The sequence below is a fragment of the Antedon mediterranea genome, chromosome 8 (genome assembly GCF_964355755.1).
Source record: "Antedon mediterranea chromosome 8, ecAntMedi1.1, whole genome shotgun sequence".
NCBI classification, from domain to species: Eukaryota; Metazoa; Echinodermata; class Crinoidea; order Comatulida; family Antedonidae; genus Antedon; species Antedon mediterranea.
In genome coordinates this window covers 10,347-36,373 of record NC_092677.1, presented here as the reverse complement: position 1 = coordinate 36,373, position 26,027 = coordinate 10,347, and the positions used below count along the sequence as shown (strand labels likewise).

At 34.4% G+C, this 26,027-nt stretch overlaps 2 protein-coding genes across 3 annotated transcripts; one reads left to right on the top strand and one right to left on the bottom strand.

Annotated features, from left to right (window-relative positions):
• LOC140056255 (RNA exonuclease 4-like) lies at positions 1-22,827 on the top strand. Of its 2 annotated transcripts, XM_072101563.1 has the most exons (11): positions 1-101; positions 6,546-6,797; positions 7,032-7,111; positions 15,938-16,063; positions 16,580-16,773; positions 17,975-18,012; positions 21,041-21,212; positions 21,293-21,381; positions 21,607-21,681; positions 22,284-22,358; positions 22,581-22,827. In XM_072101563.1, the coding sequence occupies exons 3-11, from the start codon at positions 7,101-7,103 to the stop codon at positions 22,770-22,772; spliced, it is 972 nt and encodes a 323-aa protein (XP_071957664.1). In that variant the 5' UTR covers positions 1-101; positions 6,546-6,797; positions 7,032-7,100; the 3' UTR covers positions 22,773-22,827. The 2 variants fall into 2 exon arrangements, with proteins under 2 accessions (XP_071957664.1, XP_071957665.1); XM_072101564.1 differs by lacking the exons at positions 17,975-18,012; positions 21,041-21,212.
• Positions 22,828-23,544: 717 nt separating this feature from the next.
• Positions 23,545-25,346, bottom strand: LOC140056254 (uncharacterized). Its single transcript, XM_072101562.1, has 2 exons — positions 24,374-25,346; positions 23,545-23,858 (listed from the first exon to the last, which is right to left on the bottom strand). Exons 1-2 carry the CDS (start codon positions 25,296-25,298, stop codon positions 23,545-23,547), a joined length of 1,239 nt encoding a protein of 412 aa, XP_071957663.1. The 5' UTR covers positions 25,299-25,346.
• Positions 25,347-26,027: the final 681 nt, after the last annotated feature.

Sequence of the window (26,027 nt, the reverse complement as noted above, 5' to 3'; positions counted from 1 at the left end):
ATTTGTATAGAAAATGGCGAGCACCAGGTGATCTGAGTGAGAGCGAGCGAGCACCTCCTGACTTTATTTTTATATTGTAACGGAGGCGGCTAGCGAACGAGGTATGTTGGCCACATTTGTGCAACGTACGCGTAACAGACTCTAGGCCTAGTTAGGCGCTAGCCTAGCCCCTACTACTAGGCCTACTCTCTTTACTTACTCTCTGCTAGGCTAATAAGCATAGAGGGCTAGGTAGGGGTTGCTTACTAGCGCTGCGGTCAGCGTGGTCATTTCGGCCGACAGGAGATTTATTTTTTCGCGGAGTGAAACTTAGTCTAGGAGGAGGCCTTAGCTAGGCCCTAGACCTATAGGCTAGGCCTAGACAGGAAAGGCGCTAATGCAGTTTCGTACCCACCCCTTAAAATTACTCAAAATTGTTTCAATACTGCATCTAACCTACTCACGAGTTGTCTACAACATTCTGCAAGCATAAAATGGTAAAATATCGATAATTTTGTTTCTATAAATATTGTTAATCAATTAATAATTGATTGAGCACCCTTCAGAAATCCATCGCCAGCTTAGCTTCGCGAAAATCATCGCTAGGCATGCCGAAAAAAGTACGGAGCCTCATAGAGGGCATCGATCTATAGCGGACGCTGTAATGGTCAAATTAGGCCTAGGCCTATATATGGCATGTTCCTCATGAAACAAATTTTAAGTTTTTTTATAAAGAAATATTTTGTGTTTAATTATGTTGTTAATTTTTAGAAATTCTTTTTACGCCGTGGTTAGGGTTCCGGCACCGGAACTCAACTGCCCAGTGTTAGGGAATCCGACACGCTATTGCGCATGCCCAGAGCGAGGTAATCAGCGACTCTATACTTTTATCAACAGCGATGGATCTAATACGGGATCAACTAATCTAGGCTAGGGCTACCAGTTAGACGTGACCAGTGGGCCTATTTATTTTGTAATTAAAAAGTGGTTGCTTCATTCATATATAAACTTCATATCATTATGAATTATATAATTACATGACTAGTTTTATGATTTTTCATAACACATTATACTGTACATAACATGCAATCACAAGTTGATTTGTTGACGGCAGCCACCGCGTGGATGTGAAAAAACTGTTCGGGAAGTCGGGGTAGCAACACTAAAAACAGCATTACGATTCTTAGATAGATACTGATTCTTATTACTGTAATATCATTATAATTATTTTAACGCGTGCCGTAGTCGTATTTTAATTATTAATTCATGTATGGCATAGGCAAAGTTTCATCCATTGCTCTCTCGCTCGCGCAACGACTATCTAGGCTACAGTAAATCCCTATAACACTCCGACTCTCGGTGGTGTGGTGTGTGGCACTATTTGTGCAAGCTATAATTCACTTCCCAGAGCTCTGGGCATGCGCAATAGCGTGTCGGATTCCTTAACAGTGGGCAGTTGAGTTCCAGTGCCGGAATCCTAACCACGGCGTTCTTTTTATTTTGAGTGTTATGTGTTATTGTTTTGTCAAATTATATTTTTGTGAGGGTCCCTAATGACTAATGCTTCGGCTGGATCATGGACCACCTGTACATTACATTTCAATAAATTATATCTTATATGTTTTTGTTGCATTTCTTATTTCCATATATTTGAAGAGGTCTTTCTTCAAAGGTGAATAAAAAATGTTAATTTATATACTTCTATAAAATCTTAAAACAGGGAAACCATATAATATGACCATTACAGCGTCCTCTATAGATCGATGCCCTATGAGGCCTCCATACTTTAATCGGCAGGCCTAGCGATGATTTTCGCGAAGCTAAGCTGGCGATGTATTTCTGAAGGGTGCTCAGTATTGATTGATTAAAAATAGTTATTAAAAAAAATTATCGATTTTTTACAATTTTATGATTGCAGGATGATGTAGACAACTCGTGAGTAGGTTGTCATAGTCATAGTCATATAGTCATATATACTTTATTGTCCATTTAAAAAACAGAAATGTGATTTGAAAACTGGCAAAATACAAAAATATAAAATACAATTTACAAAAACACACACAAAAAGTTAAGAGGCTAAAAATTGTTAAAATTAGATAAAAATTATCGGTTACATTTTACCTTTGTACTCTGGAGTTATATAAGTGTATAGCATTAGGTACAAACGAGCACCTAAACCGTTTTGTTTTGGTATTAAGTGCACGTAGTCTTATGCCAGAATTCATGAGAGCAAATTGTTTGTGAAGAGGATGTGTTTCATCATCAATGATACTTTTTACTTTTTTTAACACATTTTCTTTATACAAGGATTCAACATCAGGTAAGTGCTCTCCTACTAGTCTAATTGCTCTACTTCCTATTCGATTAAGTTTAATTTTATCTTTTTGCATTGTATTACCATAAAAACAAACATTACAAAAAAGTATTACACTGAGAATTACAGAGTTATAAAACAATTTAAGTATAGTTTTGTCAATTTGTAGGTACTTCATTTTTCTTAAAATAAACATCCTTTGGTTGGCTTTGCATGTGGCTTTATTTACATTATTTATCCAATTTAGCTTATTGTCAATTATACAACCCAGATATTTGTACTCATTTACTACTTCAATCTCATTTTCATTTATAATCAGAGGTTCTAAGGGTTCTTTAATTTTCCTAAAATCAATTTGCATTTCTTTTGTTTTCTTTATGTTTAGTTTCAGGTTGTTATTGCAGCACCAGTGATAAAAATCACATCCTAGTTGTCTATAGCTTGTTTCATCATTGCCAGTAATGTATCCAGTGATGACTGTGTCATCTGCATATTTTACTATACAACATTCATTTGAATTGGCTCTGAAACTGCTGGTGAACAGTGAAAACAACATTGGGGAGATAACAGACCCTTGTGGCGTGCCAATGCTAACAGTTCTTTTATCAGATAAAATACCGTTTAGTTTAACATACTGGAACCTTTTTGTTAAGAAATTATATATCCATGAAGTCAATGTGTCGTTTACGTTCATTTCTTTAAGTTTGCGTACTAATGAACCAGGTTCAACGGTATTAAAAGCACTAGAAAAATCTATATACAAACATCTTACATATGATTTAGGCACATCTAAATGTTGGTAAATATTATGTAAGTGGAAGAGCACAGCATCTTCAACACTTCTATTACTCTGATAGGCAAATTGGAGAGGATTGAGAAACAATTTGGTCTGATCAAGCAACTGCCTAAGTACAATCTTTTCTAGGCACTTACCAACATTGGATGTGATAGCTATTGGCCTATAGTCATTAAGTTCCTTGGGATTTTTTATCTTAGGAATAGGTGAGATACAGGCCGTTTTCCATTGATTGGGCACTGTACCACTTGCTAAACTCTCATTAAAAAGTTTGGTATATATCGGTGCCAACTCTTGGTTGCAGTATTTAATAACACGATTTCCAATTCCATCAGGGCCAGTACTTTTACCAGGCTTTACTTTGGCGAATACATTACGCACATCAACTACATTTATGACTGCATTGTTTACTAATGAAGTCTCATTTTCGCGGATATCTGTGTCTTCATTTTCATTTTTGGTAACTAATATCTCGGATTCAAAACGACAGAAAAAGTTGTTTAAGTCATTAGCGAAGTTCTCACTTCCATGTACACGCAATATGGTTTCTTTGTAGCCGGTTAGTGTTTTAATTGCTTTCCATGCTGCTTTAGGATTTTTGTCTTTAAATTTATTTTCTAGTGTTTTTTTGTATTTCAGTTTACTATTTTTTATACACTTGTTTATTTCCTTTTGAATTTCCTTGACTTTAGGAGTATCTTTTCCTCTATGCGCTATACGCTTATCTTGTAACAGTTTCCTTAGTTGGTTAGAGATCCATGGTTTTTCATTTGCATATATCTGTTGGCTGAAGATTTTGAGTAATTTTAAGGGGTGGGTACGAAACTGCATTAGCGTCGACAGGAAAGTTAACTAAGATATATAACTAGCTCTAGGCTCGTCTAGGCCTATCTTGTTGGCAGCAGAAGGTGGTGGAATAGTATGTCAGATGATATACAGTAATACTGTATATTAATAAAATAAATAAAGATAACTTATTTTTTACCAATACCATTTATGAATGCTGTATCCCCATCATGCTGCAGGGGTCAGTGTAATTACTGAAAACAGCAGAAAACAACCGAAAACAAACTGAAAACAAAGTAAAAAAATCTTCTAAATACCGAAAACAAATTTGTATAATATTTTTTTTAATGTCGCCATCTATTGATGGGTGTTTCTAAAGCTAAGACCACACAGAGAGAAAACAGCGTGCAAAAGCCAAGGAAGACTACGAAATGGTAGTGTGCACAAAATACAACTCAAAATTGTACAAATTCAATGAAATACATCGTATACTACATACAAAATCTATAAACACATTTCGTTTTTAGTCTTTTCAAAAACAAAGCATGATTTTACCTAACTTTGCGTTTTCGACCCTTGTTTTCGTCACATAAGTGAATACAGGCTGAAGTGATTAAGGATGAAAACGTTATTTACTTAACTACGGTAATTTTACTGAATAGATTTTATTGTGAATCCTTTATCGTGAGCTTGTTTTAAGTATACTTTATAGTCCCTAATATCAATTTTCTTAAAAATATCATTTTTGTATTATTATCTTTGAAAATCTTTAATTAAATTGATCATGATTAACCATAGTCAATTTACTTTCTATACTATGGATTAATGCGTTGGTTTCTGGATCAAAAATCGAAAGACTAAAATTAAAATATTTTTATAGATTCTGTGTAAGTAAATGCGATGTTATCATTGATTAATTGTACGATTTTGAGTTGTATTTTGTGCACACTACCATTTCGTAGAGTCTTCCTTGGCTTTTGCGCGCGGTTTTCTCTCTGTTATGGTCTTAGCTTTAGAAACACCCATCAATAGAGGGTGACATTACAAAAAATATTATACAAATTTGTTTTCGGTATTTAGATTATTTCGGTTTGTTTTTGGTTGTGTATGGTTGTTTTCGGTAATTAGACTGACCGTGCTGCAGCTACATGCGTCATGTTCACAAGTGTTTGTTGAGTGGACACGCTCCTGAATAACTTTGTGAACTCATAGTTGTCAGACGTCCAAGAAGATCTGGCATCTGATCAGGCCTCGATTCCTATAAGGAGGAGAACCTTTGCTGACCGGTATTTTGGCGTCTCAGGTCGACGATCTTCCAGTGTCAATGGTTGTCAATTTGGTCTGAAACTAACTTTGATTGCTTTAAGCGTAAACTGAAAACAGTTCTTTCCCGTCAAGTTTATAGAACATAATTTTTGATTTTTTTTATAATGGTTTCATCCTGAGGCCGCTATATATGAATTTCCTTTTTAAGGATCAATAAAAGTTATCTTATCAAATGTATAATGTAATATAATTAATATAGAATTCTACGATAACTATATTACATTTTATACAGATCTAAACTTATGAGTATTTCGGGGGAAACGGTGATGGCCGAAATGAATAGAGCATACTTTGGTGACGTGCCATGAATTTGGCTGTTCCATAACCAGCGGCCGAAATGGTCAGACACCCACTAACTGTATCTTTGTCCTAGTATGTGTATAATAATTACTCCTCGTAAATACACTATATAAGCCCCTGTATTTGGTAGGGAGGGCCTTCACTTATATTTGTTTTTATTGTAGTCAGGCCTAAGTTGATAATAAATTATAGTCTGACCTGGCCAGTAGAAAGGGTGTGTTATTGTAGTGATGCCTAGGTTGATAATAAATTATAGTCTGACCTGGCCAGTAGAAAGGGTGTGTTATTGTAGTGAGGCCTAGGTTGATAATAAATTATAGTCTGACCTGGCCAGTAGAAAGGGTGTGTTATTGTAGTGAGGCCTAGGTTGATAATAAATTATAGTCTGACCTGGCCAGTAGAAAGGGTGTGTTATTGTAGTGAGGCCTAGGTTGATAATAAATTATAGTCTGACCTGGCCAGTAGAAAGGGTGTGTTATTGTAGTGAGGCCTAGGTTGATAATAAATTATAGTCTGACCTGGCCAGTAGAAAGGGTGTGTTATTGTAGTGAGGCCTAGGTTGATAATAAATTATAGTCTGACCTGGCCAGTAGAAAGGGTGTGTTATTGTATTTGTATTTATTGTAGTCAGGCCTAGGTTGATAATAAATTATAGTCTGACCTGGCCAGTAGAAAGGGTGTGTTATTGTAGACTTAGTACATAGCTAGGCCACTTTTAGCTAATGGTCTAAAAAAGGTCGACAGTATCCCAGTGTGAAACCATTCACCTGCTAAATGATAGGGTGATGGTGAGTGACCGTGAAGTCTTATGCCCAGTGATCTTGAATGGTCACAGTGCTGTACCACCCTAAAAGTCATCCTGGTGACATTTTTCAAACCTAGTTGTTGAAACGTAAATCAAGGGGAGAGCATTCAACTTATCCCAAATAGATCATTTCATTTATTTTATTCTTAAGCAGAAAAAAGATTGTACACACAAGGTTTTTAAAATTTGAATTTAGTTTGTTTTGTATAGAAATTAAAAACTTTTGATTTTTTTTTCAGTATGAAATCTCATAAAACCATGAAGAAATCTGAAATAAGACATGCTCCTAAACATAAAGATAACAAAGTAACTTAAGAAATAACAACAGAAAGAAATTAGGAAGTAATACAAGGAAAAGAACACAACAGTGCAACTATGATACTAAACCAAATAAGATCAAATTACCAAGTATTAATTGTTCTGAACAAAAGCATGTGACAAAGTCTCATCAGTATCTAAATGTTGATTGTAACTGGAAAGCTTTAAATGAGGTATGATATTTCATTATTCAATCAAAACATAGAAAATTCATTGAAACTAAGAATGAGTACTACTCTGAATTAGAGGATTAATCTGTGAGAAACTTGAATTTACTAACCCTAACTATACTTTACTTTAACCAGTTCCGTTAAAATCCACTTTGGTCTACTACCCAATATCACTCATTTTAGTTGACATTTGACCATAGCTTTTTATTGAAATTAACTTTTCATTTTGCACTACAGACTTTGCCGAAAACAGACCGTGTTGGTCAGCAGAGAAGAAAAAGGAAGTTAAAAAACCAAGCAAGTCCAATGGAATTTCAGTGAGTTATTACTAAATACTTGTGTGTACTGCTAACAATAATCCAAATAGCAAACAATAAAACTACTAATAAAAAGAAAAATGGTGTGTTTGTGCAAGATTTTGGATTGACACAGTTGCTTCTGTTAATTCTATTTGATATTTTGTATTATTGCTATTGTAGACAAACAGGTGAATTGGAAGAGGATGTTTGGTTTGATGATGTAGATCCTACGTTATATTTTGTATTATTGCTATTGTAGACAAACAGGTGAATTGGAAGAGGATGTTTGGTTTGATGATGTAGATCCTATGTTATATTTTGTATTATTGCTATTGTAGACAAACAGGTGAATTGGAAGAGGATGTTAGGTTTGATGATGTAGATCCTACGTTATATTTTGTATTATTGCTATTGTAGACAAACAGGTGAATTGGAAGAGGATGTTAGGTTTGATGATGTAGATCCTACGTTATATTTTGTATTATTGCTATTGTAGACAAACGGGTGAATTGGAAGAGGATGTTTGGTTTGATGATGTAGATCCTACGTTATATTTTGTATTATTGCTATTGTAGACAAACAGGTGAATTGGAAGAGGATGTTTGGTTTGATGATGTAGATCCTACGTTATATTTTGTATTATTGCTATTGTAGACAAACAGGTGAATTGGAAGAGGATGTTTGGTTTGATGATGTAGATCCTATGTTATATTTTGTATTATTGCTATTGTAGACAAACAGGTGAATTGGAAGAGGATGTTTGGTTTGATGATGTAGATCCTATGTTATATTTTGTATTATTGCTATTGTAGACAAACAGGTGAATTGGAAGAGGATGTTAGGTTTGATGATGTAGATCCTATGTTATATTTTGTATTATTGCTATTGTAGACAAACGGGTGAATTGGAAGAGGATGTTTGGTTTGATGATGTAGATCCTATGTTATATTTTGTATTATTGCTATTGTAGACAAACAGGTGAATTGGAAGAGGATGTTTGGTTTGATGATGTAGATCCTATGTTATATTTTGTATTATTGCTATTGTAGACAAACAGGTGAATTGGAAGAGGATGTTTGGTTTGATGATGTAGATCCTATGTTATATTTTGTATTATTGCTATTGTAGACAAACAGGTGAATTGGAAGAGGATGTTTGGTTTGATGATGTAGATCCTATGTTATATTTTGTATTATTGCTATTGTAGACAAACAGGTGAATTGGAAGAGGATGTTTGGTTTGATGATGTAGATCCTATGTTATATTTTGTATTATTGCTATTGTAGACAAACAGGTGAATTGGAAGAGGATGTTTGGTTTGATGATGTAGATCCTATGTTATATTTTGTATTATTGCTATTGTAGACAAACAGGTGAATTGGAAGAGGATGTTTGGTTTGATGATGTAGATCCTATGTTATATTTTGTATTATTGCTATTGTAGACAAACAGGTGAATTGGAAGAGGATGTTAGGTTTGATGATGTAGATCCTACGTTATATTTTGTATTATTGCTATTGTAGACAAACGGGTGAATTGGAAGAGGATGTTTGGTTTGATGATGTAGATCCTACGTTATATTTTGTATTATTGCTATTGTAGACAAACAGGTGAATTGGAAGAGGATGTTTGGTTTGATGATGTAGATCCTACGTTATATTTTGTATTATTGCTATTGTAGACAAACAGGTGAATTGGAAGAGGATGTTTGGTTTGATGATGTAGATCCTATGTTATATTTTGTATTATTGCTATTGTAGACAAACAGGTGAATTGGAAGAGGATGTTAGGTTTGATGGTGTAGATCCTATGTTATATTTTGTATTATTGCTATTGTAGACAAACAGGTGAATTGGAAGAGGATGTTTGGTTTGATGATGTAGATCCTATGTTATATTTTGTATTATTGCTATTGTAGACAAACGGGTGAATTGGAAGAGGATGTTTGGTTTGATGATGTAGATCCTATGTTATATTTTGTATTATTGCTATTGTAGACAAACAGGTGAATTGGAAGAGGATGTTTGGTTTGATGATGTAGATCCTATGTTATATTTTGTATTATTGCTATTGTAGACAAACAGGTGAATTGGAAGAGGATGTTAGGTTTGATGATGTAGATCCTATGTTATATTTTGTATTATTGCTATTGTAGACAAACAGGTGAATTGGAAGAGGATGTTTGGTTTGATGATGTAGATCCTATGTTATATTTTGTATTATTGCTATTGTAGACAAACAGGTGAATTGGAAGAGGATGTTTGGTTTGATGATGTAGATCCTATGTTATATTTTGTATTATTGCTATTGTAGACAAACAGGTGAATTGGAAGAGGATGTTTGGTTTGATGATGTAGATCCTATGTTATATTTTGTATTATTGCTATTGTAGACAAACAGGTGAATTGGAAGAGGATGTTTGGTTTGATGATGTAGATCCTATGTTATATTTTGTATTATTGCTATTGTAGACAAACAGGTGAATTGGAAGAGGATGTTTGGTTTGATGATGTAGATCCTATGTTATATTTTGTATTATTGCTATTGTAGACAAACAGGTGAATTGGAAGAGGATGTTTGGTTTGATGATGTAGATCCTATGTTATATTTTGTATTATTGCTATTGTAGACAAACAGGTGAATTGGAAGAGGATGTTTGGTTTGATGATGTAGATCCTATGTTATATTTTGTATTATTGCTATTGTGGACAAACAGGTGAATTGGAAGAGGATGTTAGGTTTGATGGTGTAGATCCTATGTTATATTTTGTATTATTGCTATTGTAGACAAACAGGTGAATTGGAAGAGGATGTTTGGTTTGATGATGTAGATCCTATGTTATATTTTGTATTATTGCTATTGTAGACAAACAGGTGAATTGGAAGAGGATGTTTGGTTTGATGATGTAGATCCTATGTTATATTTTGTATTATTGCTATTGTAGACAAACAGGTGAATTGGAAGAGGATGTTTGGTTTGATGATGTAGATCCTACGTTATATTTTGTATTATTGCTATTGTGGACAAACAGGTGAATTGGAAGAGGATGTTAGGTTTGATGGTGTAGATCCTATGTTATATTTTGTATTATTGCTATTGTAGACAAACAGGTGAATTGGAAGAGGATGTTTGGTTTGATGATGTAGATCCTATGTTATATTTGGTTATCCGCACTTGGCGGATAACCTCTTGTTATTGTCAGGATCTTTTTTTTTTTTTTTTTAGTTATCCGCACATGGCAGTGTGCGGATAACTCCTTGTTATTGTATGGGATCTTTTTTTTCTTTTTCTGTATTATTCTTCTGTCTTTCTTCCTTTTTTTGTGAGCCCTGTTTCTCTAAAATGTGTGAACAGAACATATCATAACTTTGTCAACATATAGATATTTACGTGAAGTTGTGCACCTCCTATTTTTGAAAAACGTCAGAGTTGCGCAACGTGACTTGCGCGCAATTTTATGAATTAAAATGATTGATAATAGATTAAAAACCGAAAGTCATTTTGTATTGAGACTTGGTGAAAATTTAATTCATATCAAGAGTCAACTTTCTGTGGATTAAAAATGGCATGTTTCACACAACGTTACGCGCGCACGCGCATTTAAAATTTTAAAATGCGAAAAATCAATTTCTAATCAACTTTCTATGCATTTCTTGTCATTTTGAGCATGTCAAAAATTCCCACACGGGCGCAAATTTTTACGCGCGAGGGGCGCACGTAGCTTTAAAAACATACTTTTTTCGCGTGATTTATGTTTTTCCAGCCTTTTCTAGTAATTTTACTAACTTTTAAACAATTTCGACTTAAAATTACGTCATTACGAGCACGTCGAATTGAATAATTTGCGCGCGTATTTGATCAAAAAGCTAAAAAAATCGTCAAAATTATGCCTTTTTTTAAACAGTCGTAGTTTCTAAACTACACGGTGAAAGTTATTTTTATTACATATTCTGGAAGTTGATGAGTTTTAGATATCAAATCATGCATTAATATGGCTAACAGGACATTTTGACGTCATTGTATGGCCACGCGAATATGAAATTTTGGATTTTTGTATCTTTCGTCATAACTCCTCACATTTAATAGAGGGCATCTCCACTTATCCGTTTTCCATTTTCACCCCAATTTTGATATTGTCTAGGTCAATCAACTATCTTTAGCATGAGTTGAAAATATTTTAATTTTTATGACGTCATCATGCCTAAAAATTTAAATTACGTGTGGCATTAATTTCATCTTTACAGTAAATTTTAATCTGTTATAGCTCGTAAGAATAAAATGTGATAATCACGATTAAAACGTTTTCTTGAAGCTATTGGATTTTAGATACAAAATCATGTGAAAATTTTGCCAATCGGATGTGGTGACGTCATCATATGGCCAGTTAAATAAAAAAAGTCGTATTTTCATCTTTTGCGTCATAGTTCATTACATTTAAAAGAGCGCGCATTAATATTTCACGCATTCAAATTTCTTCTACACGTTAATATATTGTTGCTGAGATAATTTCCTTCCAAAATTGCTACCTTCGCGTTTCATTTTAAAACCATCAACATGTTAAAAATTGCAATAAATAGCGGGTCCCGTAATTTCCCCTATTCTACACTGTATGTGATATGTATACAGATTACACTGTGTATACTATATATGAATCAAAATAATAGAATTCAGCAATAACACCATATCATAGTCTTCAGTTCAGGTCATAATGCCATAATCTTTTTCCGTGTGCAATATTCCAACGTATGGCGTGGACGTGGCGTTTGTCGTGCGGATAACTAACTCGTCAAAGTGACGAGTTTCATGTCTAGTTTTTTTTTTTTTTTTTCTATGTTATTCTTCTTTCTTTCCCAAAATTTTGTGTCACGTGTATCTCAAATTCTGATCAACATTACATCGTATAACTTTGTCAGAAGATTTACCTCTATGTGTAGAAGTGCAGGACAGCTCGTTTTTTTACTTTAGAGTCGCGCAGCGTAAGCTACGCGCGATTTTATGAATTTCGCGTATTTAACATAGACTAAAAAGCAAAAGTCATTTTGTAATGACACTTGGTGAACATTTAAGTCATATCAAGGGCAAACTTTCTATGGATTAAAAATGGCATGTTTGACATAAAGTTACGCGCGCACGCGCGTTTAAAATTTCAAATTGCGAAAAATTCATTTCTAATCAACTTTCTACGCGTTTCAGGTCATTTTGAGCATTTCAAAAATTCCCAAGCGTGCGCATATTTTTTACGCGCGCGTGCGCACGTAGCGCAAAAACATCTTTTTTTTGCTTGATTTTTGTTTTTTCTGCCTTTTCTAGTACATTTACCAATTTTCAATCAATTTCGACTTAAAATCACGTCATACGAGCACGTAGAATTGAACAATTTGCGCGCGTTTTTGATGAAAAAGTTCAAAAATTTGTGAAAATTATGCCTTTTTTTAAAAAGTCATAGATTCTAAACTCCGAGGTGAAAATATTTAAAATTTCAGATTCTGGAAGTAGATGAGTTGTTTTTCTCGAATCATGCATTGATAGGGCTAACCAGACATTGTGACGTCATCGTATGGCCACCCGAATATAAAATATAGGATTTTTTTCTCTTTCGTCATAGCTCGTCAATTTAATAGAGCGCATCTCTACTTATCCTTATTCCATTTCACTCAATTTTTTTATATTGTCTAGATCAATCAATTACCTTTCGCATGATCTACCATTTAAAAAATTGTGATGACGTCATCATGTTCAAATGCGTCAATAACTTTGGTCACTTATTTTCACCTATTCTGCACTGTATGTAGTACGTATACAGTATATAGTGTTATACCGTATATACTTAGACGCGACGCAACATAGAGAGCGCACTAACATTTTTCAATGCCATAATCGTTTTATTTTTTTGCGCGCACTATTCTAACGTATGACGTGCACGTGGCTTTTGCACTGCGGATAACCTAACTCGTCCGTAGTGACGAGTTCAAATCTAGTTTGTATTATTGCTATTGTAGACAAACGGGTGAATTGGAAGAGGATGTTTGGTTTGATGATGTAGATCCTATGTTATATTTTGTATTATTGCTATTGTAGACAAACGGGTGAATTGGAAGAGGATGTTTGGTTTGATGATGTAGATCCTATGTTATATTTTGTATTATTGCTATTGTAGACAAACGGGTGAATTGGAAGAGGATGTTTGGTTTGATGATGTAGATCCTATGTTATATTTTGTATTATTGCTATTGTAGACAAACGGGTGAATTGGAAGAGGATGTTTGGTTTGATGATGTAGATCCTATGTTATATTTTTTATTATTGCTATTGTAGACAAACAGGTGAATTGGAAGAGGATGTTTGGTTTGATGATGTAGATCCTATGTTATATTTTGTATTATTGCTATTGTAGACAAACAGGTGAATTGGAAGAGGATGTTTGGTTTGATGATGTAGATCCTATGTTATATTTTGTATTATTGCTATTGTAGACAAACAGGTGAATTGGAAGAGGATGTTTGGTTTGATGATGTAGATCCTATGTTATATTTTGTATTATTGCTATTGTAGACAAACGGGTGAATTGGAAGAGGATGTTTGGTTTGATGATGTAGATCCTATGTTATATTTTGTATTATTGCTATTGTAGACAAACAGGTGAATTGGAAGAGGATGTTAGGTTTGATGATGTAGATCCTATGTTATATTTTGTATTATTGCTATTGTAGACAAACGGGTGAATTGGAAGAGGATGTTAGGTTTGATGATGTAGATCCTATGTTATATTTTGTATTATTGCTATTGTAGACAAACAGGTGAATTGGAAGAGGATGTTTGGTTTGATGATGTAGATCCTATGTTATATTTTGTATTATTGCTATTGTAGACAAACAGGTGAATTGGAAGAGGATGTTTGGTTTGATGATGTAGATCCTATGTTATATTTTGTATTATTGCTATTGTAGACAAACAGGTGAATTGGAAGAGGATGTTTGGTTTGATGATGTAGATCCTATGTTATATTTTGTATTATTGCTATTGTAGACAAACAGGTGAATTGGAAGAGGATGTTTGGTTTGATGATGTAGATCCTATGTTATATTTTGTATTATTGCTATTGTAGACAAACAGGTGAATTGGAAGAGGATGTTAGGTTTGATGATGTAGATCCTATGTTATATTTTGTATTATTGCTATTGTAGACAAACAGGTGAATTGGAAGAGGATGTTTGGTTTGATGATGTAGATCCTATGTTATATTTTGTATTATTGCTATTGTAGACAAACAGGTGAATTGGAAGAGGATGTTTGGTTTGATGATGTAGATCCTATGTTATATTTTGTAATATTACATAGCCTATGTAAATACGCGAACGTGATTGGTTGAAACTGCATCACATGACTACCGCTGCGAGGATCGTAAATCGTATATATCCTCGAGAACGATGATATTGACTGTGTAATTTTCGCGTAATAATCGTGTCCCCTGTCATTAATCATATAAATTCTCGAGTACGATGATATTGACTGTGTAATTTTCGTGTGCAACACTCGAGTTTGCCGATAAATAAACAAAAGTCATCTACTCGATCTTGAACTCGGGTGGAATTGTCACTCCATCGCAAGACAACGTTTCATCCGCTGGGCCACGGAATTTGCTTGAAGAAATTAATCTTCTAAACTATTTAAGCTATGCATACATAGCGCCCTCATTTGTTATAAGTCCACCCTAAATGTGATGAAACACCGTTTGTGATTGGTCAATATTCACGGTAGTAACCTAGTAACTAGTACGCGCTGAACATCCGGTGATTCGGCTCCTCGAAGATCGAGAGAAGACGAATTGTTTATTCGGCCTACCTGATTATAATATTATTATTAATAGGCTTATTGATGGAAATTCTTCTGTTAATTTAAACGACCTAGGCCTAGGCCTAAGTGAATATTTTATTGCCAAGGAATCATTAATTAGTAATTATCTGTATATTATTCTTCGCAAGGTAAGGTGTCTAGGCAGGCTTGTTTTAAATACAATACAAATACTATAGGAGGCCTAGCCTAGCTTCACCCAACCCAGCAGACTTGTTCTTGGCTATATAATATAACAGATATTGCCTTTTATATCGGTTAAATATAAGATTTGACATCCCCTCGGGAATGATATTAAGTTCTCGGGGAATATATATTTCCCTCAGCTGGCGCTTCGGGAAATATATATTCCCTCGAACTTAATATCATTCCCTCGGGGATGTCAAATCTTATATTTAACCTCTAAGCAGTCAATATCTGTATATTATTGCTATTGTAGACAAACAGGTGAATTGGAAGAGGATGTTTGGTTTGATGATGTAGATCCTATGTTATATTTTGTATTATTGCTATTGTAGACAAACAGGTGAATTGGAAGAGGATGTTAGGTTTGATGATGTAGATCCTATGTTATATTTTGTATTATTGCTATTGTAGACAAACAGGTGAATTGGAAGAGGATGTTTGGTTTGATGATGTAGATCCTATGTTATATTTTGTATTATTGCTATTGTAGACAAACAGGTGAATTGGAAGAGGATGTTAGGTTTGATGATGTAGATCCTATGTTATATTTTGTATTATTGCTATTGTAGACAAACAGGTGAATTGGAAGAGGATGTTTGGTTTGATGATGTAGATCCTATGTTATATTTTGTATTATTGCTATTGTAGACAAACAGGTGAATTGGAAGAGGATGTTTGGTTTGATGATGTAGATCCTATGTTATATTTTGTATTATTGCTATTGTAGACAAACAGGTGAATTGGAAGAGGATGTTAGGTTTGATGATGTAGATCCTATGTTATATTTTGTATTATTGCTATTGTAGACAAACAGGTGAATTGGAAGAGGATGTTTGGTTTGATGATGTAGATCCTATGTTATTAGAACCTTCTAATAATTTAAAGCAAAGAAAACTGTCAGTTGCACTTGTTGATGAGGAAGGAACAGATGGGTAAGTATGTCAATTAATAGTTTATCTTTTGTTGTTTGATAAAATATCTCTGTATAGCTAACATTAACATCTAACAAAACTTATTTGAAAATGAGGTTTACAGTATGTAGGAATTCTATCAACAAAACTATTTTTTTGTGTTGACTAAAAGCTTGGTTCACACTAGAATGCAAGGACACAATGCAAGTAATTTGACCAATAATCATGCAATTCATCATCCAAACTGTCCCTTGTGATTGGTCAATTCACTTGTGTTGTGCATATCCATTTTATTTGCATAGGCATACCCAGCACAAGATACCCACATCTTCTTGGAATTATGTCTTCCTCCATAGCCTATTTTCTTTTGTCCATCCAACAATCATCATAATCTTAATTAATTTACCTTATCATTTCTGTATACTATTTTGTATTGTATTGCTATGGAGGAAAATAAAGGTCTTTGAAATGAAAATACACCCTTGTGTTGTGTCCAAATGGGAAACCAACACAGTGGTCTTTCTCATTTATTCACAGCTTAACAAAACATGTTGCTGTTGATTGTGAAATGGTAGGTGTTGGCTACAAGGGACAGGAGAGCATTTTAGCTAGAGTTTCAATTGTGAATGAATTTGGAAAATGTGTTTATGACAAATATGTTAAACCAAGAGAGAAAGTGACTGATTATAGGACAGATGTTAGTGGCATTAAAGCACACCATATCCAATCAGGTAAGCACATTTAGCAACCTTTTTATACCCACATCCAATCAGGCAGGCAGGCATGGACAACGACGCAGATCTGTTTTTGAAAGGTGAGGGGAAAAATAAAAGTGAATTGAGCATTTTGTGGAAGCTTTCTTTCTGAGCAATTTTAAATAGTTTTAATCAATTTACAAGCACATTTCAATCCTTAAATGACATGCGTTCAAAATGTTTATTATTAAAATAAATCGGCAAACTATAACTAACTTTGTGGTTTGATGATGCATGTGTTTTAAAAGGGGAATTCCTAGACTTCAACAGCGAAAACACATACATCCAAAAAGGTAGTGGTATCTAAATTAGGCCTATTTTAACCCAACATACACTCCTTTTTATTACGCATACAATATCATGTGCAAAGATAGGAATTACAACAGTGACAATAGAATGAGAAAATTACACCTCTAGATGGCTGGAAATTGCACTCGTACTCAACACTACAGCAAATACATATAACACATTCTGGGGTTTTTCCTAAAAACAGGGTTCGTACACCTGTGAGCTAGTAAAATTCCAGGACATTTCAAGGACATTCAATGTCAACATTTTAAAATTTCAAGGACATTATTATACCTAAATATTAAGTTCAACAGATTAATAAAAAAAATGAATTCGTAGTTACGATGTTTTTCAGAAATTCAAGTACTAACTGTAGCCACTAAAAAAACATACAGTACTGAAAACATAGGCGTGGGAAATCGAGTAAAATGACACGTAACGGTAGTAAAGCGTAAAGAGTTGTAACAACTCCCTGGTAAAGCCTTTGTGGAACCGCGCCAGACTTCCGCGCCTATCGAGGGTAGTCACGGCGTGTATTGAACAAAGGCTGATGTTTCCATAGTCACTGCACTGTCGACGATATTTGGTAATTTGATACTACTATAGGATGACGTTCTACAATTCGTTCGGAATTCGGAGTTTAAATGCCGTTTCTGTATATCGTATGTTTTTTTTAGAAGGTATAAATAAAAGAAATCAAACCATATTCTAATTCACTCTGAACTTTATTCAAAACGATCATAAACACATGAGATTTTTACATTGTTTATTTTTTACAACTTAGCAATTTCTGCTAATTTAATCTACACAATAGCCTAGCTATTTTTGATTTCCTCTAATTTATGTCTAATGTCTTCCTCTAGTTGAGCTAATTGCTCTTTTTTTTCAGAAGCGGTTCTACGCAAGCTATTAGCTTTGGCAATGAGGGTAAGACTACCTTTACTTTCAGCTTGATCGGAAAACTTTGCAGACGATTTTTCTAAACCCATAATATCAGCAATACATCGTTTTTTGGCTTTCTTTAAGTTATCTAACTCATCGATCGTCGATTTTCTCTTAATAGCCTTTGAAGATTCTGCCGCTTTACGTTTTTCATTATCAAGATGGAGATTATAGCGTTGCCTAGCCCCACTCACAGAAGTAATTAATTGGGGCGTTATCTTTACAGACAAAACACCACCAACTGAAGCTATGTGACCGCATACAACGCGCTTCGAAACATATGTACTCTCTGACATATTGACAGCCGCTACCTCCTTGTTTACACTAAAACCTCTCTCAACAGTCGCCTGGCCATGGGAAAGCATTAGAATCAATTTTACTACCCCCCAGAATGCGTGATACTTAGTGGTTTTGCTAAGGCGGTCATAGTAAAATTCGTCAATTCTACATTTAGGATCGTATTCAGTGAAATCTGATAAATTATTTAACACAACAAAATCATAGAATTCGTTTGCCTGATTAACAATTTCATCACACATGTCATGGTTGATTTTTTGGTTGTCTGCTAATATTTTTAATACAGCCTTTAGTCTACCAACATTAAGAGATCGCGCATTACCACTTAAACAAAAATTTCTTGGATCGAGAAATTTCGCTTTTTGAACGATTCTGAAACCAAGTGGGCATTTAGATAGCACTTTCTTAACAATTGTAAGAACCATGGTCTTACACTCATTTTTAAACGCGAGTTCTTGTAACTCGGACACCTTCTTTTTCTTGATCAACTCCTTTATATGCTCTGAAGCTAATATTCCACAGTCTACTTTGTTAGCAAGTAAATGGTTTTTCGTTTCATCTATATTAAAGTTAGTGAAACTTTGGCCATTCACGAGCCCGGAAAGGACGTCTGGTTTAATGACCAATCTCAATAGCCCTCTCAAACATGCCACTAGATCTTTCTCAAGAAACGGTATCATTGGTTGATCTGTTTGATATTTTTTAAGAAACGTTTCCATTTGTGTGGCCACCATCACAAAAAAGTGCATTCTGGGCACCGTAAATAAGTCTACTGAAGCAGCCTTCAGAGTGTCATACGACTTTGTTTTTGGGTCATTTATTTTCTTTTCGGTCACCTGCTTGATGTACGTTTTAAGGTGCGGAAAAACACTGAGAAACCGCTTCGCAACTGCAGCATTCTCCACCCATCTGTGTTTACAAAACTTAAGGCCAAACACATGTGTGCCAGTAGCGTTCTCAAAATCTTCCCGACGAGCAGGGGTGTCTTTGAACAGTATTTGTAAACTAGACAGTATGTTGTAGACCTTCCAATCAATTGACTGCACACCACTTTGAAACCCATTGTGCATTACATGAAGGCCACACGACCCAATGTTGAGAACTGATGTATTGTAATTCGTCTTTATATCGGCAGAGAGAAGTTTATAAAACTTCCAATTGACGTTTGGACCATCCATACCGATTTGAAGTAATTTTGCGAGATTTAGTTTGTCTGCACATATCTTAAAATCGGTGACGACTTTCTCAGCAGTAGCATGACCCATGAATGTACTATCAAAGAATCTAGTTTCCACGTGGTTGTTAGCCCAAAATCGGACATGGATATCCATTTGCTTTAGTTGTGTACCTTTGTTTAGACTTTTATCAAATAGTAGAACGTAATCTGACTCATCCGTAACACGTTTCAGAAGTAATGACCTAAAATGAACAAAACTTAGACTAAAAACATTTGTTTTTCATACTCACCAGGCTCAATACAGAAATGCCTATTACAATTATTTATTTAATCTAAATTGTAGGCCTATATCAATCGATATCAAACAAAACTTACCTAAAATATGGCGCTAACCCATAATTAACAACATAAGCAGACTTTTTTTCACCACAACTAAATTTTGCAGCTATTCCACTATCTGGAAACATCGCCTGGAATACTTCATTTATTTCATCCATCGACTTGTTCGAATAGTGCCGGTTAGTCATGAATAAGGCCCACAATATTTCTGCTTTACGAATCTCCTCACTACTACTGAAATACTGCATCGTCGCCGGGCCACTTGGGTTCGTACGTTTCGGTATACTATTATCAACACTAGTGCCTGGTATGTCTTGTTGTTCAATAATACTGGTGATGGTACTATTAGATTTACTGGTGGATGTTGTTGGGTTGGACTTACTAAAAAATTGATTAACTTCTTGCGTCGTATTGTTAAACCTCAACTCCATTTGTTGTTTATGCTTTTTATTTTTTTCCGTTTTGATGAGATATTAACGCCGACCGTCCCATGTTGGAGATATCAAATGTTTTTCTACATAGTTTACACTTTGCCTCCGTTTTTATTGACGCACGGTTAATCCACGGGGAAAATTTGCTATCAAAAAGCCAGGACTCTTGAAAAAAGCATGTACGCGTGACATGTTGGATAGATTTCCACTGACGAGAAAAGCACGATAAAAAACTCATCGGCAGCCATATAGAGACCGCTAATATACACGCTTGCGGTGTGAGAGAGCCTCGCTGAGAGAGGTCACTATACTCGCATTCTATTTATAGCTTATCAGAGGCTATAAATAGAATGCGAGTATAGTCACTAATTAAAGTGTAATGCTAAAATGCTATGCATGTTTGCAATATTACATTCGTTAAATTAATGTTTAAACAAAATCGGAACACAAAAAGGGCCAAGTATTTATTTCAATAGTAATAGCTATTATGCAATAATGTACTGTGGGGGAACAAAAGAATAGTTGGGCAAAGTTTTTTCAAGGTGATTGTCATCTGAACATCACTGGCCAGTGGCGTTCTGCAGTCAACAACCAACCTGATAAGAAAGCCTATTTCATGTACGAGCATTTATCGGCGGCGGAAAAGTCGGCACGTACAAACGTTGTTATCTTCCATGTACTTTCATACTTAATACTTTTATTGTTCAGTGTTTTCAAAACTTTATTAAAAAGAATTCATATAACTTTATTGTATTTTAACAATTTTCAGGACATTCAAGGACAAATGCCAATTTCAAGGACTTTCCAGTACTTGAAAAAAGAGATTTATTTTTCCATGACCTTCAAGGAATTTAAAGACGCGTACGAACCCTGTAAAAAACAAGTGGAGGGGATATTTCTTCTGGGGCCGTTAATGGATAAAGTGACTGATTTTAGGAGATGTTAGTGGCATTAAAGCACATTAGAAACTTTTTTGTACCAATAGATTTTAAAAAAAGCTAACATATATTACTTTTAATAGGGGAAGAATTTCAAGATGTACAGAGAGAAGTAGCTGATATTTTTAAAGATCGGATTATAGTGGGCCATGCATTGTCAAATGATCTTAAGGTACACTAGTAGGTCAAATAGTAAAATACTTAGGATAAGGCAAGATTTAGATGGTGATTTTTGAGCTAGTTATTTAGCCCTTTTTGCTGTATTTTTTAGTTAAATATTGTAGATAATTGTGTTAGCCCTGTATATTTATTTTGGCAAGTAAGACAATGAAGTTTGTGAGTTTGCTGAAGTGGATCATACACTTCTATTTTGTTCAGAGTCTTATTTATTTTGAAGGTTTTATTCCTTGGCCATCCACGGAGGAAAGTTAGAGATACATCAGACTATAAACCCTTTAGAAGATTGAATAAAGTAAGTATAATAATCAGTTTATTTGCAAAAACACATTAGTGGAAAGAGCATATTGTCTAACCCACATAATCAAAGTTAGGATATAAGATAAATCAAATCAGATTGCCTCGCGTTTTGTGGCAATGTTCAACATCTTGCCCTAGATGCATCATTAGCAAAATTTCGTGTAGCAGAATTGATATAAAGTACATTGGTGTGTTTGTTTTTCTTTTTTAATGGGGCCACGCTGCAGACGACCTGGTTGTAAATCGTGAGGCGATCATAGCAAGATTTTGCAATACGATTTACACACAGAGTGCTGTTAATGGGGGCCACGCTGCAGACGACCTGGTTGTAAATCGTGAAGCGATCATAGCAAGATTTTGCAATACGATTTACACACAGAGTGCTGTTATGCTTTTTTGCTGCGCACTTTTTGTATGACTTGATAGTGAAAAAATAAAAAGCGCACACACGACTCATTTCAGCGCGTCCGATTGGGTACATCCTTGAACCCATGTTATAAAATAAATTAAACATATTTTATTTAATTGTTTGAAACATAAACCAAAGTTACCAATATTAGTGAAAATTATTTACATTATGACTTATTTAATTTGAAGGGATCTAAACCAAGCCTGAAAAAGCTGGCCCAAGTGATATTGAATAAAACCATACAAGCTGGTCAACATGATTCTGTAAGTAAACAATATAAGCTGGTCAACATGATTCTGTAAGTAAACAATATAAGAATTTGTTGCCACCAGTCTACAACATTTTCAGCAATTTAGTGTTGTCAACTTTATACTGCTACATATTATTTTTTTAAATGCAGCGCAACATTAAGTTCCCTCGCTTCACTGTCTCAATAAATTGGATTTATTTTTTTATTGAACTTGTATTTCGTTTTTTTTTTAAAGATTGAGGATGCTTGTGTGGCAATGAAGCTGTACATGTTAAATAGGAAAGAGTGGGAAAGGTCAAACAAATCTAAAGGAGTATTAAAACAGACAAAATATTTTTGTACAAATGACTCAAAATCTATCAAAGATGAGAAAAGAAGAAAGATCAAAATATTTAAAATTAGAAATTTACAGAAGAAACGTAGGTAAATTATTGTTAGAAAAAAAGTTGAAATGCAAACTTGATACAAAATGTGCATGTATTTCATGAGAAACTATAAAGATTAGAAAATCTACCTACAGGAAAACCCATGTAAACTGTACATAAAGTTGGATTTGTACAATAATATGTACATCATGATTAGAAAATCTACCTACAGATAAAAACCCATGTAAACTGTACATAAAGTTGGATTTGTACAATAATATGTACATCATGATTAGAAAATCTACCTACAGAAAAACCCATGTAAACTGTACATAAAGTTGGATTTGTACAATAATATGTACATCATGATTAGAAAATCTACCTACAGAAAAAAACCCATGTAAACTGTACATAAAGTTCGATTTGTACAATAATATGTACATCATGATTAGAAAATCTACCTACAGAAAAACCCATGTAAACTGTACATAAAGTTGGATTTGTACAATAATATGTACATCATGATTAGAAAATCTACCTACAGAAAAACCCATGTAAACTGTACATAAAGTTGGATTTGTACAATAATATGTACATCATGATTAGAAAATCTACCTACAGAAAAACCCATGTAAACTGTACATAAAGTTGGATTTGTACAATAATATGTACATCATGATTAGAAAATCTACCTACAGATAAAAACCCATGTAAACTGTACATAAAGTTGGATTTTGTACAATAATATGTACATCATGATCATCTGTAGTCCATGGTCTTTATGATCAATATATTGAAATCCAAACATTGGTATTATTTCCTCTTCCAATAAAGTTAAGGTTGTTTTAGTCCACACAAAAACTTGTATCCGGAAACGTCAAATAGACGTGAATGTTTAAGATGTTCTGCTAGTGTGCCAACTGTTCCATTTTTGCCTTCTCGCATTAGCCATTTGCGAAGTACATCACATATCAATTGATCTTGGTCGTCGGTTCCTTCTTTTTTAAGAGCATCGCATTCACTTTCACAAATTCCCAGATTGTTAACTGCAAACTCTTTCCAATGTGATTTTGGTTTAAGATGTGATGCTATTTTTGGTATCTCTATCATTCGTAATGGCCTATCCAGATCTATAGGAGTATTTTGATCTGGCAATAAAAACAGAATGCAGTCTTGTTTAAAAAGAATAAGCGTTAAGTGAACTTAATGATAAATATGTATAAGGAGTGGAGTGAACTTAAGTGAACTTAATGATAAATATGTATAAGGAGTGAACTTAATGATAAATATGTATAAGGAGTGGAGTGAACTTAATGATAAATATGTATAAGGAGTGGAGTGAGAATTGGTTATACAGTACTTTCATGTGATTGAATAAAGTAAAAAAAAGAAACTATTCATTTAATGTGCCTTTGTTGGAAAAGTGGTATGAATGAACATACTGTATTCTAGTAGTTGGTTAATTAAAGAGTAATGAATGTGCAATAAAACATTATTTAGTGGAGCTTTTGCATGGGGACAGTAAACTAAAAATGATAAAGGATTCACAGTTGGTTAAACTTCTTTTTGTCTACCAGCGTCAAATTGCATAACCTTATACTGTATTGTGCATAAGTACTGATGTACACAATTTGTTTTTAGGAGGTTAATAAAGATGACATACACTCATTTTCCACTTCTACTCTGCAACATATATCAGAAATGATTGGTCTTTGTGCCCGCTCAGTCTTCCAACAATCTTTTAGCAGTTTTTGCAATTGACAAGGCCATTCATCTTCAATTTTTAAGTGTTCACTACGTTTTACTACATTTTCATAAATTTCATGATCAGTTTTACCATTCCATGGCCTTTGGCATGTCAGCATCTCCCAGACAATGATTCCTATGGAATAAACATCGGAAGCTTTTCGGAAAAATTCTGTATTGTCAATAACTTCAGGTGCTTGCCACGCCTTGCGCGATTCATGAAAGGTAGTCAGGTCAATTGCATAAGGGTGTTGTTTTTTAAAACCAAAATTACTCAATTTCAGAATACAATTCAATATATTCGTTGTTGAACTGAGTAGACAGTTATACGATTGAACATTTTTATGAATAATGTTTTTACCATGTAAGTATTCAAGACCTCTTGCACATTGTAAAGTCAGATTAAAACACAATCGTAGGCCAATACACTTTTTTTGTTCCCTATTTCTGGCAATGTATTCATATAAATTACCCCCAGTTACAAATTCCATCACGATCGCATTAACAACGTCCTCTTTTATGGCTCCAATAAATCGGACAATATTTCTGTGTTCAAGAGAGACGAGTTTTTTAATTTCTTCGCCGGTAAAATCGTGTACATTTTTCACAGCTACTTCTACGGTTTCACCTTGATTACTCATACTAAGCCTAGGCCTAGTACTACTGCTGGTGGTGGTGGTGGTAGTCGACGTCCGCCGCCGACGAAGGATAGCTCGTCTGATTGAAAACTGCCGGCATCTGCTGCTGACCGAAATTGGGAGTTCTCCATCATCATTAAATGTCAATTCTTTACTATTTATAAACAGGCTATATGAAGGGTTATCCGCTTCAATATTGGACATTATAATAATATAAAGGTGCTAGGCTAGCAGAAGCTTCTTCCGCCTTCTGAAGCTACTATATTAGGCGAGGCCTGAGAGGTATATTTAGAGGTCATTCTGACGACTGGAGCATTCTCTACGGAGCGCCATTTATGCCTTTATTTACTTCCGAAATAGAAATAGTACTACGGTAACTGGTCCAGTGGACCAAATTTACCACCGGTGGAGCACAGTGATATAAATAGAGATAAGTAACTAATTTTAATATTTTTTCGTATGTTAATACACTGTGCTCATGTGGACCCCATTTTTCAATCTGATGTATGCGGAAATGTCACCCACCTGATACTCAGTAATAGATGCCTAGTCGTTTCACGCCCCCTCTGTGTGTCTTCAAATGTAGCTAGCATATGTTAGTGTTACCCCATTTGCAAATCCGATAATTCAAATTACTGACCTATTTAAATTCTTTCAATTTTCTCAGAAGCCTTGGACAAAATTATTTATAACAGAACAATTTACTTTATTTCTAAATATAAAAATATTATCATAATACAAAATTCAGTTTAAGGAAAGAGTATAAATACTCCATGGCCCTGATCGGTCTCATCAATAAAATCGTACATGAATTTAAAAATAGACAGTTTGCAATCGGCTTGTTTATAGCCTCTCTAAGGCCTTTTACACCATTGACCATAACATTCTCCTTTACAAAAATTATCACATTGCGGCACTATACTTAAAGACAAC

Bases quoted from the DNA above. Each gene is read 5' to 3' on its own strand.
- LOC140056255 (XM_072101563.1), top strand. The intron at 16,064-16,579 runs GTAAGTATGTCA...ATTTATTCACAG, and splicing joins GATGAGGAAGGAACAGATGG to CTTAACAAAACATGTTGCTG. The intron at 21,382-21,606 runs GTACACTAGTAG...TTTATTTTGAAG, and splicing joins CATTGTCAAATGATCTTAAG to GTTTTATTCCTTGGCCATCC.
- LOC140056254 (XM_072101562.1), bottom strand. From the start codon at position 25,298: ATGTCCAATATTGAAGCGGATAACCCTTCATATAGCCTGTTTATAAAT. The intron at 23,859-24,373 runs GTATGTCATCTT...TTTTATTGCCAG, and splicing joins AGTAGAAGTGGAAAATGAGT to ATCAAAATACTCCTATAGAT.